Source organism: Carassius auratus, chromosome 15, assembly GCF_003368295.1.
Source record: "Carassius auratus strain Wakin chromosome 15, ASM336829v1, whole genome shotgun sequence".
Taxonomy (NCBI): Eukaryota; Metazoa; Chordata; class Actinopteri; order Cypriniformes; family Cyprinidae; genus Carassius; species Carassius auratus.
The window spans coordinates 24,217,198-24,232,720 of NC_039257.1; the positions used below are offsets into that span (position 1 = coordinate 24,217,198).

General features: G+C 40.3%; 3 protein-coding genes across 4 annotated transcripts in view; 2 read left to right on the forward strand and 1 right to left on the reverse strand.

Annotated features, from left to right (window-relative positions):
* LOC113115415 (tyrosine-protein kinase receptor UFO-like) overlaps nt 1–15,523 on the forward strand; it is a 1,029,470-nt gene that overhangs the window by 603,395 nt on the left and 410,552 nt on the right. The gene's annotated exons all lie outside the window — the stretch shown is intronic.
* On the forward strand, nt 185–7,338 carry nudt8 (nudix hydrolase 8). Its single transcript, XM_026282998.1, has 5 exons — nt 185–290; nt 2,407–3,081; nt 3,153–3,285; nt 6,664–6,741; nt 6,851–7,338. Exons 1-5 carry the CDS (start codon nt 205–207, stop codon nt 7,064–7,066), a joined length of 1,188 nt encoding a protein of 395 aa, XP_026138783.1. The 5' UTR covers nt 185–204; the 3' UTR covers nt 7,067–7,338.
* The window catches only part of LOC113115417 (complement C2), a 34,149-nt gene continuing 26,622 nt past the window's right edge, over nt 7,997–15,523 (reverse strand). The window contains exons 17-19 of the mRNA XM_026282976.1: nt 10,862–10,994; nt 10,737–10,786; nt 7,997–8,341 (exon numbers count right to left, since the gene is read on the reverse strand). Coding sequence (XP_026138761.1) covers nt 8,186–8,341; nt 10,737–10,786; nt 10,862–10,994 — 339 coding nt within the window. The 3' untranslated portion in view covers nt 7,997–8,185. The remainder of the gene's footprint in view (nt 8,342–10,736; nt 10,787–10,861; nt 10,995–15,523) is intronic.

The window sequence follows — 15,523 nt, forward strand, 5'->3', positions numbered from 1 at the left end:
AATAAACGTTTTATACTATAAGAATGAATAAATGTTTCATAGTCTGAGTTAAATTTTAATCACATTCAGTTATATGGCTAATATAAACCAAACCAAACATACCGTGGAGTGTTAATGTGATTAATGAATTTGTTCACTTGTGCGCTGTTTGAGTGTATTGCAGTGCTGTGTTTGTCCTGTAGGTGGCGCCACGCGGCTGTTGAAATGAAGCTTCAAACACACGCCGAAGAAGAAGCTGCTTCTGTCACAACATCCGTCAGACGTCATCGTGCTGATTTAGTTATTTTAAGGTGAGTCATAAACGGCTTTCTTTTTAAAATGTTTTATTGTGACTTATTCGTCTTAAAACCAATGTTTGCTCACACTGCTGTATATTACAGTTATGCTGTGGAGGAATTATGTTTCCACGTTTATAAGAAAGAATAAATGGCTGTTCACTCTGAGTTCTTAGTAACTCAATGTTTCATTTTTCCTCAGTGATTTTTTTGTTAATATGATAACGAGTCTTAAATGGCATCGATGTTGTTTGTCTCATATTGTTGTTTATTTGAAACCAATGTCATTCTGAATATCAGGAAAAGAGCTGCCAAAAAAGTTTGTTTCTCAGTTAATGTTAGATTTTAATTCGAATGTGTGTTTATAGTAATATTAAACCATGTGTGTTTCCGATCTGAGTATCTTTCCCAACCTCTCAACCTATTTATCCAGGTGTTGTTAGGCCTCTCCAGCTGATCCATCGTTTTGATCAACTAAAGTCTTTCTAGAAACAATGATCAACCAGCTCCAGTCAGATCAACACGCCTTATAAACCTCACACCTGTGATATAGCACCAGAAATGTTTCTTGAGCAGTAAATCATCATATTATTCTGGTTTCTGAAGATCATTTGACACTGAAGACTGGAGGAATGATGCTGAAAATAGAGCTGCACATCACAGAAATAAATTACACTTACAGATATTCAATTCAAGTTTATTTGTATAGCACTTACAAATCAATAAACAAAATCAAATAGAGACATAATTTGCGTAGTTGCTGTTCCAAGTTAAATTAATTAGTTTAACCCAAGCTAAAGAATAAGAATGCCATTTGATCAGATACAACTACACTCACAATTTAAGAGATGCATTATTCAAATGTTTGGCGAAAGAGATGTGTTTTTAATCTAGATTTAAACAGAGAGAGTGTGTCTGAACCCCGAACATCGTCAGGAAGGCTATTCCAGAGTTTGGGAGCCAAATGTGAGAAAGCTCTACCTCCTTTAGTGGACTTTGCTATCCTAGGAACGACCAAAAGTCCAGCGTTTTGTGACCTTAGGGTGCGTGATGGGTTGTAGCGTGGTAGAAGGCTAGTTAGGTACGCAGGAGCTAAACCATTTAGGGCCTTATAGGTAAGTAATGATAATTTGTAACTGATACGGAACTTAATAGGTAGCCAGTGCAGAGACTGTAAAATTGGGGTAATATGATCATATTTTCTTGAACTGGTAAGGACTCTAGCTGCTGTATTTTGGACGACCTGTAGCTTGTTTATTGATGAAGCAGGATAACCACCTAGAAGTGCATTACAATAGTCCAGTCTAGAGGTCATGAATGCATGAACTAGCTTTTCTGCATCAGAAACAGATAACATGTTTCGTAGCTTGGCAATGTTTCTAAGATGGAAGAATGCAGTTTTTGTAACATTGGAAATATGATTTTCAAAAGACAAATTGCTGTCTAATATAACACCCAGATTTCTGACTGTAGAGGAAGTAACAGTACATCCGTCTAGTTGCAGATTGTAATCTACAAGATTCTGTGTAGTGTTTTTTGGTCCAATAACTAATATCTCTGTCTTATCCGAATTTAATTGGAGAAAATTGTGTGTCATCCAATATTTTACATTTTTAACACACTCTGTTAGCTTAGATAATTGGGAAGTTTCATCTGGTCTCGTTTAGATACATAGCTGAGTATCATCAGCATAACAGTGGAAGCTAATTCTGTATTTTCTAATAATATTACCAAGGGGCAACATGTATATTGAAAATAGAAGGGGACCTAGGACGGATCCTTGTGGCACTCCATATTTTACTGATGATAAATGAGATGACTCCCCATTTAAGTAAACAAAATGGTAGCGATCAGACAGGTAGGATCTAAACCATCTTAGAGCCTGCCCTTGAATACCTGTATAGTTTTGTAATCGATCTATGAGTATGTCATGATCTATGGTGTCGAACGCAGCACTAAGATCAAGTAAGACTAGAAATGAGATGCAGCCTTGATCTGAAGCAAGAAGCAGGTCATTTGTAATTTTAACAAGTGCAGTTTCTGTGCTATGGTGGGCCTGAAACCTGACTCAAATTCTTCAGATATTCACACTGAGAATCCGCTTTATTAATGTTGAACTGTGTTTTTACAGGATGTTTCGGACTCCGCACACGAAGACTTGTTTGAATCAGCTCAGACTGGTTTCGTTGCTCAGATACACTCATGAACGAGGCTCTCCTTCTTTGAGAAGAGATGATGTACAACACAAGCACTTCTGCTCCAGCACCGTTTCTAGAGCTTTCTCTGATGCGTTGGACTCTCCCAAACATGTATGTCCACCGGCCACCATACGGATACACACTGGCACTCGTTTTCTATTAACACACATGAGTTATGACTGTATGAACTGGCTACACATACCAAATGCTTTCTTGCTGTTTTTACACACCTCTCAAAGCCCCACTAATCGAAGCAAATGCCAGAAAAGCGGTATTAAAAAATGCTGCAGTGTCTTAAAGCGCAGCACAGAAAGCACTAGCATCTTCCGTGGGTTGACTAGCATTGGCCCAGTCCTTTGTAAAGCTGCAGTCCAGACTCGCGGGCTGCACAGAAACGCCCCTCAGCGGCCTGTGATGGACCAGTGTTTGTCTGCAGGGAACGAGGCTCGCTGCAGACGCTCGCTGCAGGCCAACGCTGCTCTGTACGCTCGGGAAGGGAAGAGCTGGGCCGCGGTGCTGGTGTGTCTGTGTGCCGTGAGCGGGGTTCCCGCGCTGCTCTTCACGCTCAGATCCGCCACACTGAAGGGCAGGCACAAAGGAGATGTCAGGTATGCATCACGTCCGGCGCTAAAGCTGCTCTGAACTCATCTGAATGCCCTTCTCATCCCTGTTGTGCTAGTTTCGCAGGGGGAAAGAAGGACCCGTCTGACAGGACTGTAGTAGACACGGCTCTGAGAGAAGCGCACGAGGAGCTGGGGATCCACATCAGTGAGGAGAAGGTGTGGGGTGTGCTCAAACCGCTGCGTGATACGGTCAGTGTGCACTTCCTGTTTGTTAGCACGTAGCATGTGTGATGTTCTGTGAGGTATTAGACTGGAAACATACTTTACTCGAGTATGTGAATGCAGAAAAGACCTTTTTAATGGTTTAGTTACATTTAGGGCCCTATGAAATGTTTTTTTCTTCTTCTTGCCTTAAGTTTGATTGTTACCGTATTCTGTGTTTTGGCATGTCTAATTTATCAAATGCATAAAACTACTTTTATTCACTCTTGAAATAGCCTCATGAAATGTTTTTCCCTTCAGAAATTCCGTTGTGCATTTATATATTTTTGGTTATCGAATGAAGTCCTGAATCATTCGTTTAATTTATCTTTAAATAAATAATAATTAAACAAACTTTTTTGGGGCGAATAAAGGCGATTTACTTTTGTAATTAAAATGTGGGAGAATTAATACTGTGTGATTATTCCTTAATAGGTAGTAATACATTTTACTTCATAATAGTTATATATTTCCGGCTCATTGTCTTAAAGTTGAACCAAACTTTTATTTTGACAGGTTGCCATATAAACCTTTTGATTTCTGTGTGTATAAGTTATGACACTATTTTCGCTCGAATGAAATCATAAGCTGAAATCATCACAAGGGTCACACAGGTAACTCTGAGTTTGCTACGACAATCTGCCGCTTCTGAATCAGCTTCTGTAAGTGGGTTTCGTTATTAGTTTAAGTATTTGCTATTGATTGTTCAAAGGCAGAGTGTGTGTGTGTGTGTGTGTGTGTGTATTCCATCAGAGCCAGCTGCCTTCCGTGCATTCACCTTACACAGAGTCGGTAAACATCTGATGTAGAGAGTGTGAGAGGCAGTTCAATGGGCTGATGCTCAGCTTTGAGGGAGATCTCCTTATTATTTTGGTGAACCTGAGCATAGAAGTGATTGAGTTCGTCTGGGAGGGAGGCAGAGCTGGAGGGGGGCACACAGGTTTAGGTGGTTTGTCGTCTGTGACAGAGTTGGTGTAAGTGTTGATCTGAGAGTTAGTGGTGGCCTGGGCAGTCTGTGTGCTGGAACTGATGCTGAAGAGTGGAGTCAGCACCTTCCAGACAGATTTTAACAGTTTTTATTGTAGGTTTCACACATTTGATGACCAGGGTGTACTTGGGGAGCAGGAACAGAGAGGGGTGGTTAGACTGACCCAGGTGGGGGAGGGGTGTGACTCTGTAGGCATCAGTCTCATTAGTATAAACGTGGTCCAGTGTTTTATGTCCCCTTATAGTGCAGGAGACATTTTGGTGAAATTTAGGGAGAACAGATCTTAAAGAGCCACACAGATGGGAAATCAAAAATTACCTGTATTACAGTGTATGATGTAGCTGTCCATCAGTGTAAACAATGTGCAAAGTAATTAAACCAAAAAGTACACGATTTCTAAAGTTATTGGCTTCTAAAGTAAGGAGTCGACTCAGAATCGCTGAAACGAGTCGCTATAGATTTCAAATCTTTTGCCCATCTCTATGTACGTCACTAGGAACACTTTGCATAATAATCTCCGCCTACCGTGTTGGGAGAAACAAACTCTGACCTGCCCCACCCCCCCACACAGACGCTCTGGTTGGTGTGAGAGCATCATGTCGAGGAGACCGTGTGTTTTTAATTGGAAAGGCAAGTTTGTTTTATTTTCACTGTCAAAGAATGAAGATCAGAAGAACCAATGGCTAAAATTCATTTTCAACCCAATTCCAGAGCAGTACAACAAATCCCTTTTGTTGTGTTCACAACATTTCACTGATGACTGCTTTTCTAATCTCGGTGAGTACAGCGGGATTTTCAAAGCGTTTGGCCATAAAAGAGGGTTCATTACCAACTTTATTTAGACCAACAAGCATCTCCGAATCACAACGCGAAGTATGATTATGAAGTTATGTGTCTGTTTTCTCCCGAGCGTCTTATCAGTATGTGTGCTGTCTGCAGCCTTTCTCTGCGCTGATCTTCATTTACAAACACGTCATTAAAATGAAGTGTAACAAGTGCTGCTAACAGATATTCTGTGATAAAGTAATCCATATGAAAACAACGCGATGTCTGTTTTTCACGTCTCCCTTCATTATATCTAATGTGACCACGCCCCCGCGTTGAACGCTCTATTCAGATTCAAACTGAAGCGCGGCTTGAATACACACACACAGAAGAAAAAGCAGCGAGACTGTTCAAGTTTTTTATTTTACTGTTTGCTTTGCGATGAGAGGAATAAGACATAATTCACCCCAGAAAGATGCTAATGCATTGTTTACCGTGGAGTTGTGTGCGGAACAACCAATCCAAACTGCTTATGTTAGTTGACCAATCAGAACACAGTATGCTACCGAAAGGTGGGGTTTAAGGAAACTGAATCTTTTGAACAGCTTCGTGCGAACCGTTTGGGGATCTCTGAGAATTGAGGTAATTTTAAAATGATATTTTGACAAAATGACAATGTTTTTTAATCTTGGATGGATTTAAACCTAATGTACAGGACTCATAAACAGTGATAGGAAGCTTAGAATTGTCATCTTACTGGATCTTTAAAGTGCAGTGATTGAAGTCCCCAGCAACAATAAAGGCTCCATCCGGGTGCAGGGTTTGTAATTAGCTAACAGCAGCCCAAAGTTCTCTCATAGCCACGTTAGCATTAGCGTCCGGAGGTACATAAGCTGCAGCAGCAACAATGCAAATAAACTCATGTGGTAGATAGAATGGCCTGCAGTTGATAATCAGGAACCACGCTGTTTGGGACCCCATTACAGAGCTATGTTTCAGTGAGGAACATAACATTACAGTCCATAAGCCATTTCTGTGTGAGGGTCCAGATCTTTAGTTCTCCATCTTGTTCATCCGAGACTGTACATTTGCAAAGAAGATGCTGGGCAGAGCTGGTCGATGTGGGTTTAGCTTTAGCTTAGCACGCAGCCCTCCACGCTTTCCCCGTCTTCGTTTACAGTCTCGACGCCGATGTCGAGCACTTCCGGCAATCTCTGTAGCTCCGGCGGGAGTTCGCTGAAGTCGAAAGGATGGTCTAAAACTATGTAGGATCACCGATTGTTGATTACCTGGAGTGACCGTTTACTGTAGCTGTAGTTCGCTGAATTGAGCAAACACGAAGGAAATAACCAGGTAAATTAACACTATTTTCTGAAATCTGGTAAGATGCTGAGCCTCGCGATGTGTTCGCGCCGCCATCTTGTCTCATCAACATAATCTGTTTTAGCAAGATTTTAAAGCTTATACCAATGTAACAAGATGGATATGAATACATGCTATGCTCATATTTTCAGGAGTATGAATGTTGTTCTGACTCTATTCAAAGCATTTCTGAAGGGAAAATCACTGTAATTCTCCAGTTGAAAGTATGTTTTTGTTTTTCTAATTTGCAGTCTGGAATGATGATTGCGCCTGTAATAGCCAATCTTGGACCACTGGAGGTGCTCTCTTTTCAACCTAATCCAAGTGAGGTACAGCACAGTTCATCTCCCAACACCATCTATTCAGTTCTTTGTAATCATGGCCGTCTGTTTGTCCTCTGATATGAGTTGAGTAAAACGGCGTTTCTTCTTCTGACAGGTGGAAGAGATTTTTACCCTGACGCTTGAGCATTTGTGTCAACCCCAAAACAGAGGCTACACACACTTCCGCACTGGAGATCGTTACGGGTACACACTCCCAGTGTTTCACAGCCCTAAGCATCGCGTCTGGGGTCTCACCGCAGTGGCCCTGGATCACACACTCAAAGTTATTGTGCCACCAGAGCAGCTGTTAGACCACAGCGTGGTTCAGTAGCACCTTCCTGAGACCCCCTCCATTGGTATGTTAAGGGTTAATGACTGAATTAATTGTACTGGTTAGCAGCTTTGCTTTAGTGAAAAGCCTCCAGTGAAAGCAGGAGTGTTTGTTTATACAAAGCACATTCATTTCAATGTACTTTTGGGATTTAACATTATACATTGTTCTCCTTCATCTTTACCCAGATGATTGTTTTAAATGTGTGTCTAATACAAATGTCATTTTATTTAACATCACTGCTTATAATTAAAGTGTTCACATGCTTTAAAGTTTGTTGAATGTTTATTTTTTACAGCAGGGATCTGCTCAGTCTTTCAGATGGACATCTTGCAGTTTAATTCCAGCTGTAATCAAATTCTGTTGAGTGGACTATTCAGCATTTAGCTTACTGCTGTCCACAGAAAATAATTTACTCTTTGTCCCTTAGGCTTTTGAAATAAAATGTTTTTACAAATAATAATATTTAATTCATTTCAAACTAATTAGTTAATTAGCGATTCCCTGACAGCTATACTAGTACTTTCTACATATAGCTATATTGAGAAAAAAAGAAAGGTGGTTTAGCACATAGCCATGTCAATGAAACAAATTACGGAAAATAGTCATTTAAAAATACACCCAAATTAAGATCATTGTATTTTTGAATGATGTACCCAATACAGTGCGCTCAATGCTCATATTGAAAATTTAGTATAGCATTCAGGTGCTTATACATACAGAAAACATGTATACTTGAACACAGTATGCATACTATACATACATAAAATATTCAATATTTGTTTTTTGTTTTTTTCAGCGAACTGTGCTACCCCTTATATATATATATATAGAGAGAGAGAGAGAGAGAGAGAGAAAGAAACAAAATAAGTGACTTAAAAAGGCAAGGCATTATTCTGCAAAGAGTCCAGTTATCGGAGGCCCTTAATATCCTTTTAAATAGTCATTTATTAAATGTAAATTTGTAGTGTCTAATGCAAAGAATCTTTCAGCAGGGATTATGAAAAAAGTCATCATAAATGCAATCATAATCTTATTTTAGTCACATTGTTTATTCTCTTGCACTGAAGCTTGTAAGTCTGTAAACTGCATTGCAATCGGCCGTTATTCTGGCTTGTTCTAAGGAAGAAATGTCAGATCCTTCTGAAGGTGCTGCTTGAGCCAGGGCATCAGAGGAAACACACTGATGTGGAAATCTCTGGCATCCTGAGGCCATTCTTTGACATTGGTCTGTGAGTCACAGATCTGCTTCGTGCCCCAGCTCACCACTGCCACCTGGGGGACAGGAGCAGAAATCAAATTACTCCAGAATGTCTCAGGCTACGCATGTATCCATGGTTCCCTGAGAGGTAAATCAACATGTCCACCTCTTGGGGACACTTTGGGGAATGATACCCAATCACGCCATGCTTTGGAGCATGCCTTTCTGACTGGTGAGAGAGCAACAAGTAGGTGACCGACGTAACACCAAACCCTCCCTCGGACCACTCGCATAACTAGGTAGAAATAGGGAGTCCAATTCCAGATAAAGGGGGAACACTAACCTAGTTAGGAACACAACCATCCTCAGATAGCTATGCTACATAAGGATATGATAAGCATAGGGTACAGTACATAAGATCACAGAAAAGGCTGGAAGCCTAGAGGAGCTGAAAGATTGCTACTAAAAATCCCAGCCAAAACACCGCTATCCGCAGATAGTTATATCCACAGGGTCTTATAACATGAGCCTTCTTAAAAGCACCCAGACCAAAGGAGTGGGCTATCTACAACCCTACCAGGGAGATAGTGCTGTCAAAAAAAATAAACTAAAACGGGAGAGCAGTCTCAGAGCTGAAACACAATTTCCTCGACTAGAAAGTTCCAAGACCGACTTCAGTGATTTCTGGAAAATGGACTTCATTCCCCAAAGTGTAACCTAGAGAGGGACGCAGCTCTAAGTTCCCTTGAAGGGGAAGCACTTTACAACACTTCAGCGTTCTCTCTAAAATCTTCTGCGTCTGTTGTTTTTCCAATTCAATGAGATGCTAAAGGCAATAGAGCTATGGCCCTACAAGGGATAGGCCTTCTAGTGTGGCTTCCCTTGTGGAAAACAGACTGTGGATGAGCAAGAATTCTCCAAGTAGGCTGATTAGTAAATAAGTAGTGATAAAACCTGGTTTAACAGTAAATTAAAGGGTTAGTTCACCCAAAAATGAAAATAAGCCCATAAATTACTCACCCGCAAGTCATCCTAGGTGTATATGACTTCTTTCAGAAGAATACAGTCTGAGTTATATTAAAAATTGTCTTTGATCTTTCAAGCTGTTTAATGCCACTCAGCGGGTGTTGCATGCATCAGTCCAAAAGAAGTTAAATAAAAAGTGCCGATCCATTAAAAAACTAAATGTCTCCTGTAGTGAATCGATGCATTTTTGTAATAAAAAGATCCATATGTGACCAGTCCTAAGTGTCAATTTTTCTAAATATATATTTATACATCACCTGAAAGTTGAATAAATAATCTTTCCATTAATGTACGGTTCGTTAAGAGGTCAATATTTGTCTGAGATACAACTATTTGAAAATCTGGAATCTGAGGGAGCAAAAAATAAAAATCATCTTTAAAGTTGTTCAAATAAATTCTTAGCAATGCATATTACTAATCAAAAATAACGTTTTTATATATTAACAGTAGGAAATTTACAAAATATCTTCATGGAAAATGATCTTTACTTTTTGCATAAATAATTTTGACCCATACAATTTTTTTTTTTTTTTTTTTTTTTTGGCTATTGCTAAAAATATACCCCAGTGACTTATGACTGGTTTTGTGCTCCAGGGTCACAAATTCAAAAAGTAATAATCACTTTAATGTAGCTTGCACCAACAGTTGTACACGGAAGCAGGTCTGGGCTGATGTATGGAGGTCAGTCTCGTGAAAACCAAGGCTTGTTAACAGGAGCAAAGAGAGTCTCCTCTTGGTTTATATCGAAATCATTCTTCTTTACAAATCCTTCTTTTGGACTTCTAATTCGTGACCATTGTTTTGTTTTGATCTCACTTCTGATCGGCGCATGCGCAAAGCTGACCACATACGTCATTACCCAAAACTGCTTCTGTATACAAACTCATCGATTCACTACAGGAGGCCTTTGTTCACCCCCCGGAGCCATGTGAGACACTTTATTTTATGGATGTGCATTTTTTATTGAACTTCTTTTGGACTGATGCATACAACACCTGCTGATTGGCAATAATCAGCTTGGAAGTTCAAAGACAATTTTTAGGATAACTCAGACTGGAAAGAAAGTCATATACTCCTAGGATTCATGGACTAATTTTCTTTTTTGGGTGAACTAATCCTTTAAATATATTGAATTTGATGCTGCCTGCTGTGCAGTTATAAGATATCTTCCAGTTCAGTTTGCATTTTTATCTCATTTCACACATGACCCAGTCAACTCTTTTTTGCTCCCTGCTGCCACTTCACTTCCTGCACTTGGTAACATATCCTGCTGATAATTAAAGTCAGTATGAAATGAAAATTCACCCTAGAAATTTTGTACTTCCGGCCAATGATAAAGCATGTCATATAATTTGACCTCTGTAGTAAGTGCAGTTTATTTTAAAGGTTGAATTATAAAAAAAGAAAAAAAAGAAATTAGAAATTAAACTCCAAAGAACTCACTTGGAAATATCGCATCCTCTTACGCAGAAAGAGAGGTCCTCCAGAATCCCCTGCAAATAATGACACTCTTAATGTGCAGTCTACATGTGTGTATATAAATATATCTTCCATTTCTTCAAGCTTACCTTTACAAGTCAACTCTACTCTGTTTTTCTCTGTTCCTCCAGTGCACATGAACCGGTCTGTGATCACTTCTGACAGAGATGCGGTGCTGTGCTCAGGAATGGTGGATCTTGCCTCCTCTATGCATGAACCTCTCTGTGGATGCAAGAATTATACTGTTATAAACAAATCAGACAATTACATCATGCACTGAATAATTCGTCAAAATGAATCACAAATAATCACATAACATTTGCTGACAAAATCCCCCACATAAACATAATTTTGTTACTGTAAGAGTTGAACAGACATTACAAAATGTAGTAAGGTGAATGTGGTGTTTTATTTACATTAGAACATAAGTGTAGTAATTACCAAATAGATTTCTCTAGACTATAATGAGTCAATTTGACATTCTGTCCAATATAGACCCTATAGGAATAAATAAATATGTGACCCTGGAACACAAAACCAGTCTGAATTGATTTATAAATCATACAAATGCCGAATAAACAAGCTTTCCATTGATGTATGGTTTGTTAGGAAAGGACAATTTTAAGCCGAGATAAAACAATTTGAAAACTAAGAAGTTAAAGTTGTTCAAATGAAGTTCTTAGCAATGCATTACTAATCAAAAATGAAGTTTTTATATATTTACAGTTGAAAATTGACTAAATATCTTCATGGCTTTACTTAAGATCCTAACGATTTTTTGCATTAAAAGAAAAATCTATAATTTTAACTAGGGCTGTCAAATGACTAAAATTTTTAATCAAATTAATCAGAATTTTCAGTGTATAATCAGGATTAATCACTATTTGCAAATACACCTGAATCCTAACCATTTTTTTTTTCTGGAATGCGTACCAAAGGATAAATAACAGGACACAGATACACAATTTTCATGTATTGATTCATCAATATGTGGTTCTTTTTTTTTCTGAATTTCAAAAGTTTAACATTTACTTAATCAAATTTACCAGACCACTATATCAAACCATGCCATTTAACTACAGATAGTGTAAGAGTTTTAGGTGAACCAGTGGTTAAATATAGCCACATATCTATGAAATTATGCATAGAGAAATTTGAAAGAATGAACTCAGAAACAAAAACATGCGCCACAATCACATAAGCAGCACTCTGGGCACTCTTGTTTTTGGGAGGTGTTCATTTGCTCTGCCACAATACTTTAGGATCGATATTTTCACGTTCTGAAGGCTTCAAGTGCCAGTTAAACCAAGTAAAATGCAAATGCTTTTCCAAACAGCTGTAATTTTCGCTGCATTGCATGTATGCGTTCTGCGCATGCGCAGTGTGAAACACAGGACGCTATAACAGGAAGAAGACACAAAACGATCGGTCTGTGCAAGAAACTGAACAGTATTTATATAGTTTTTGCCTCTAATTCATGCAATGTCCGAACTGTAGGAACCCTCCTGAGCGCGTTCTCAGCATCAGTTGCATGAGGTGTCTTGATTTACAGTGGATGCAAACTTATAAGTACATAACCACCACCTATCTCTATCTGGACCATTGAAAAAACGAATTAAGATTGTAGATAAGAGTTTCGATCAGAAGTTCTAACAGTTCGAACTTGGCGTTAAAAATACAAAAACAAAAAAATATATAAATTCTGTTCAGACAAATTGTTTTGTATCTTTACACATCGATGTATCGTCACAAGCCTTAAGGTTTAATTTGGTTTTGTTTATGTTTTTATATCTTTTTTATTGTATGTTTTAGCCATGATTCCCATCCACTTACATTATAAGACTGATAGACTGCAACGGTTTGAGTTAGAAATCTCAGCTTGTATTCTACTGAAGAAACAAAGTCACCTACATCTTGGATGCCCTGGGGGTAAGCAGATAATCCATCTGCAGAGCCACAGAGCCCTAAATGACAGCAGTTTCAGGCCAGCAAGCAACGTTCCCTGACCCAACCACTGACATCATAAAAGCTCCACTGATGGATCCCACCACTAATCTGACTGAGGCTGTAATCTCCACCCTTACCTCTGGTGAGAAAGTCCTATATGAACCATTCTACAGAATTGGTTCGGAGTTGGAGATGTCTTGGGGAAAAACAAAAGTGTGTTTTTCCATTAATTCTCATATATGACCCTGGAGCACAAAACATGAAGTCACTGGGGTATATTTGTAGCAATAAAATTATTGATATTTTTTTTATGCCAAAAATGATTAGGATATTAAGTAAAGATTATGTTCAATGAAGATATTTTGTAAATTTCCTACTGTTAATATAACACAAATTTTATTTTTAATATGCATTACTAATAATTCATTCGGACAACTTTAAAGATCATTTTCTCAATATTTAGATTTTTTTGCTCCCTCAGATTCCAGATTTTCTAATAGTTGTATCTCAGACAAATATTGTCCACCTAACAAACCATACATCAATCGAAAGATTATTTATTCAACTTTCAGATGATGCATAAATCTCAATTTCAAAACATTGACACTGTGGTCCAGGGTGTGTGTGTGTGTAAATATATATATATATATATATATATATATATATATATATATATGTACATACCCTGGACCACAGTGTCAATGTTTCGAAATTGAGATTTATGCATCATCTGAAAGTTGAATAAATTGGAATATTTGTACATTCAACCCTAGGAACTGGTTCCAAGAGGCCTGGTGGCCAAGGCAGAAGGTACGCAGGAAGCATCCGTTCTCCTGAATCTTCCTCTCCATCTGCCCGTTAGACTGGGGATGGTAACCAGAGGACAGGCTGACGGCCACACCTAGGAGTGAGTGGAAGGCTCTCCAAACACGGAAGATGAACTGGGGGCCTCTGTAGGAGATGATGTCTTCGGGAATGCCAAAGTAACGGAAGACGTTGTTACATCAGTTTGGCGGTTTCCATGGCCGTGGGCAGACCTTTCAGTGGGGAGAAGACGACATGATTTAGAGAACCGGTCAATTATAACGAGGATGCATGTACTGTTATCAGAGGGAGGGAGGTCTGTTATGAAGTCAACCCCTTAGGTGTGACCAAGGGTGGTTCGGAACGGGCAGAGAGAGGAGCTTGGCAGATGGTAGGTGGCATGGGCACTTCGAGATGGCGCATTCCTTACATCCTTGCACATACCTTCTGATGTTCCATGTCATATTGGGCCACCAGAAGAGTTCCCTCAGCAGTGAGAGGGTTTTATTGACCCACGGGTGGCCAGTACCAAGAGATGTGTGTGCTGAGTGGATGAGTTGAGTGCGCCATGTCCTGGTAATGTACTGCAAGCCTGGGGGCCACCCCTGCGGGATGTCGGTGGAGGGATTGGAGGAGGGCAGAGTCTCAGCTGACCAGTTGATTTGACTGACGATTACCTTATCTGGAAGTATCATTTCGGGTTCTTCCAGGTTTTCCTCAAGAGTGTGACACCGGGACAGAGCATCGGCTTTGATGTTCTTGGCCCCTGGTCGGTATGAGATGGAGAAATTGAATAGAATAGAGCCCAGCGGGCCTGTCTGGGGTTCAACCTCTTGGCCATGCGTAGGTATTATATATTTTTACGATCTGTAAGAACTAGGAAGGGGTGTTTAGCTCCCTCCAACCAATGCCTCCACTCCTCTAGCGCCGGCTTGATGGCTAGTAGCTCACGGTTGCAGATGTCGTAGTTGACCTCCGCCGGGTTGAGCTTGTGGGAAAAGAAGGCACATGGGTGGAGGCAGCGGGGGTTCCCCTGCTGCTGGGAAAGGACCGCTCCTACTCCTGTGGTGGAGGCATGGACTTAAATAATGAAGGGACTATTGGGATCAGGATGGACTAGGAGTGGAGCGGTAGTGAAAGACTCCTTGAGAGTTTGTAAGGCCTTCGTGGTGGCTGGAGTCCAGGACAGAGACTTTGGCTTGTTATGGAGAAGACTGGTGAGTGGGTTGGTGATGGAGCTGTGTGACCTTGGATGAATCGGTGGTAGAAGTTAGCAAAGCCGAGAAATCGCTGGAGTTCTTTGATTGTGGTTGGAGTGGGCCAGTTCTTGATGGTGTCCACCTTCCCCTCGTCCATCCGGATGCCACTGCTGTCGATGTAGTATCCAAGGAACTGCACTGAGGGCTGATGCAAGGAGCGTTTTTTGGCTTTGAGGTACAGCTGGAAAGCCCTCAGGCGTTGCAGGACCTCGGCAACGTGCCGATGATGTTCCGCTAAGCTCTGGGAGTAAATGAGGAGTCATCAATGAAGACAAAAACGAACTTGTGGAGGAACTCCCGGAGCACCTCGTGAATGAAGTCCTGGAATACAGAGGGGGCGATGACTAGCCCATATGGCATCACAAGGTATTCATAGTGGCCAGTAGGGGTGATAAAAGCTGTCTTCCACTCGTCCCCCACATGTATCCGGTTGAGGTTGTATGCGCTGCGGAGGTCCAACTTGGTGAGGACAGTGCAAACGAGACAGGACGGCGACTGGGTGCATGTGTGTGGTTCTTATGGGAGAGGGTGATTAGTATTCAGGCGAGGGAGTGCGCTGTGATTGGTTGGTGTTGGAGCCTGGCGTGTCTGTTACAGTATGGCACTGATCAATGCTTGCTCCCTGGTCAATAAGACTTTTCTACTAAATGATTTTATCACGTCAGCTGGTTTAGATGTCTTATTTGTGACTGAAACCAGGTGATCTGATGCCTTTCTCTGAACTTCTGGCTCATGATTATG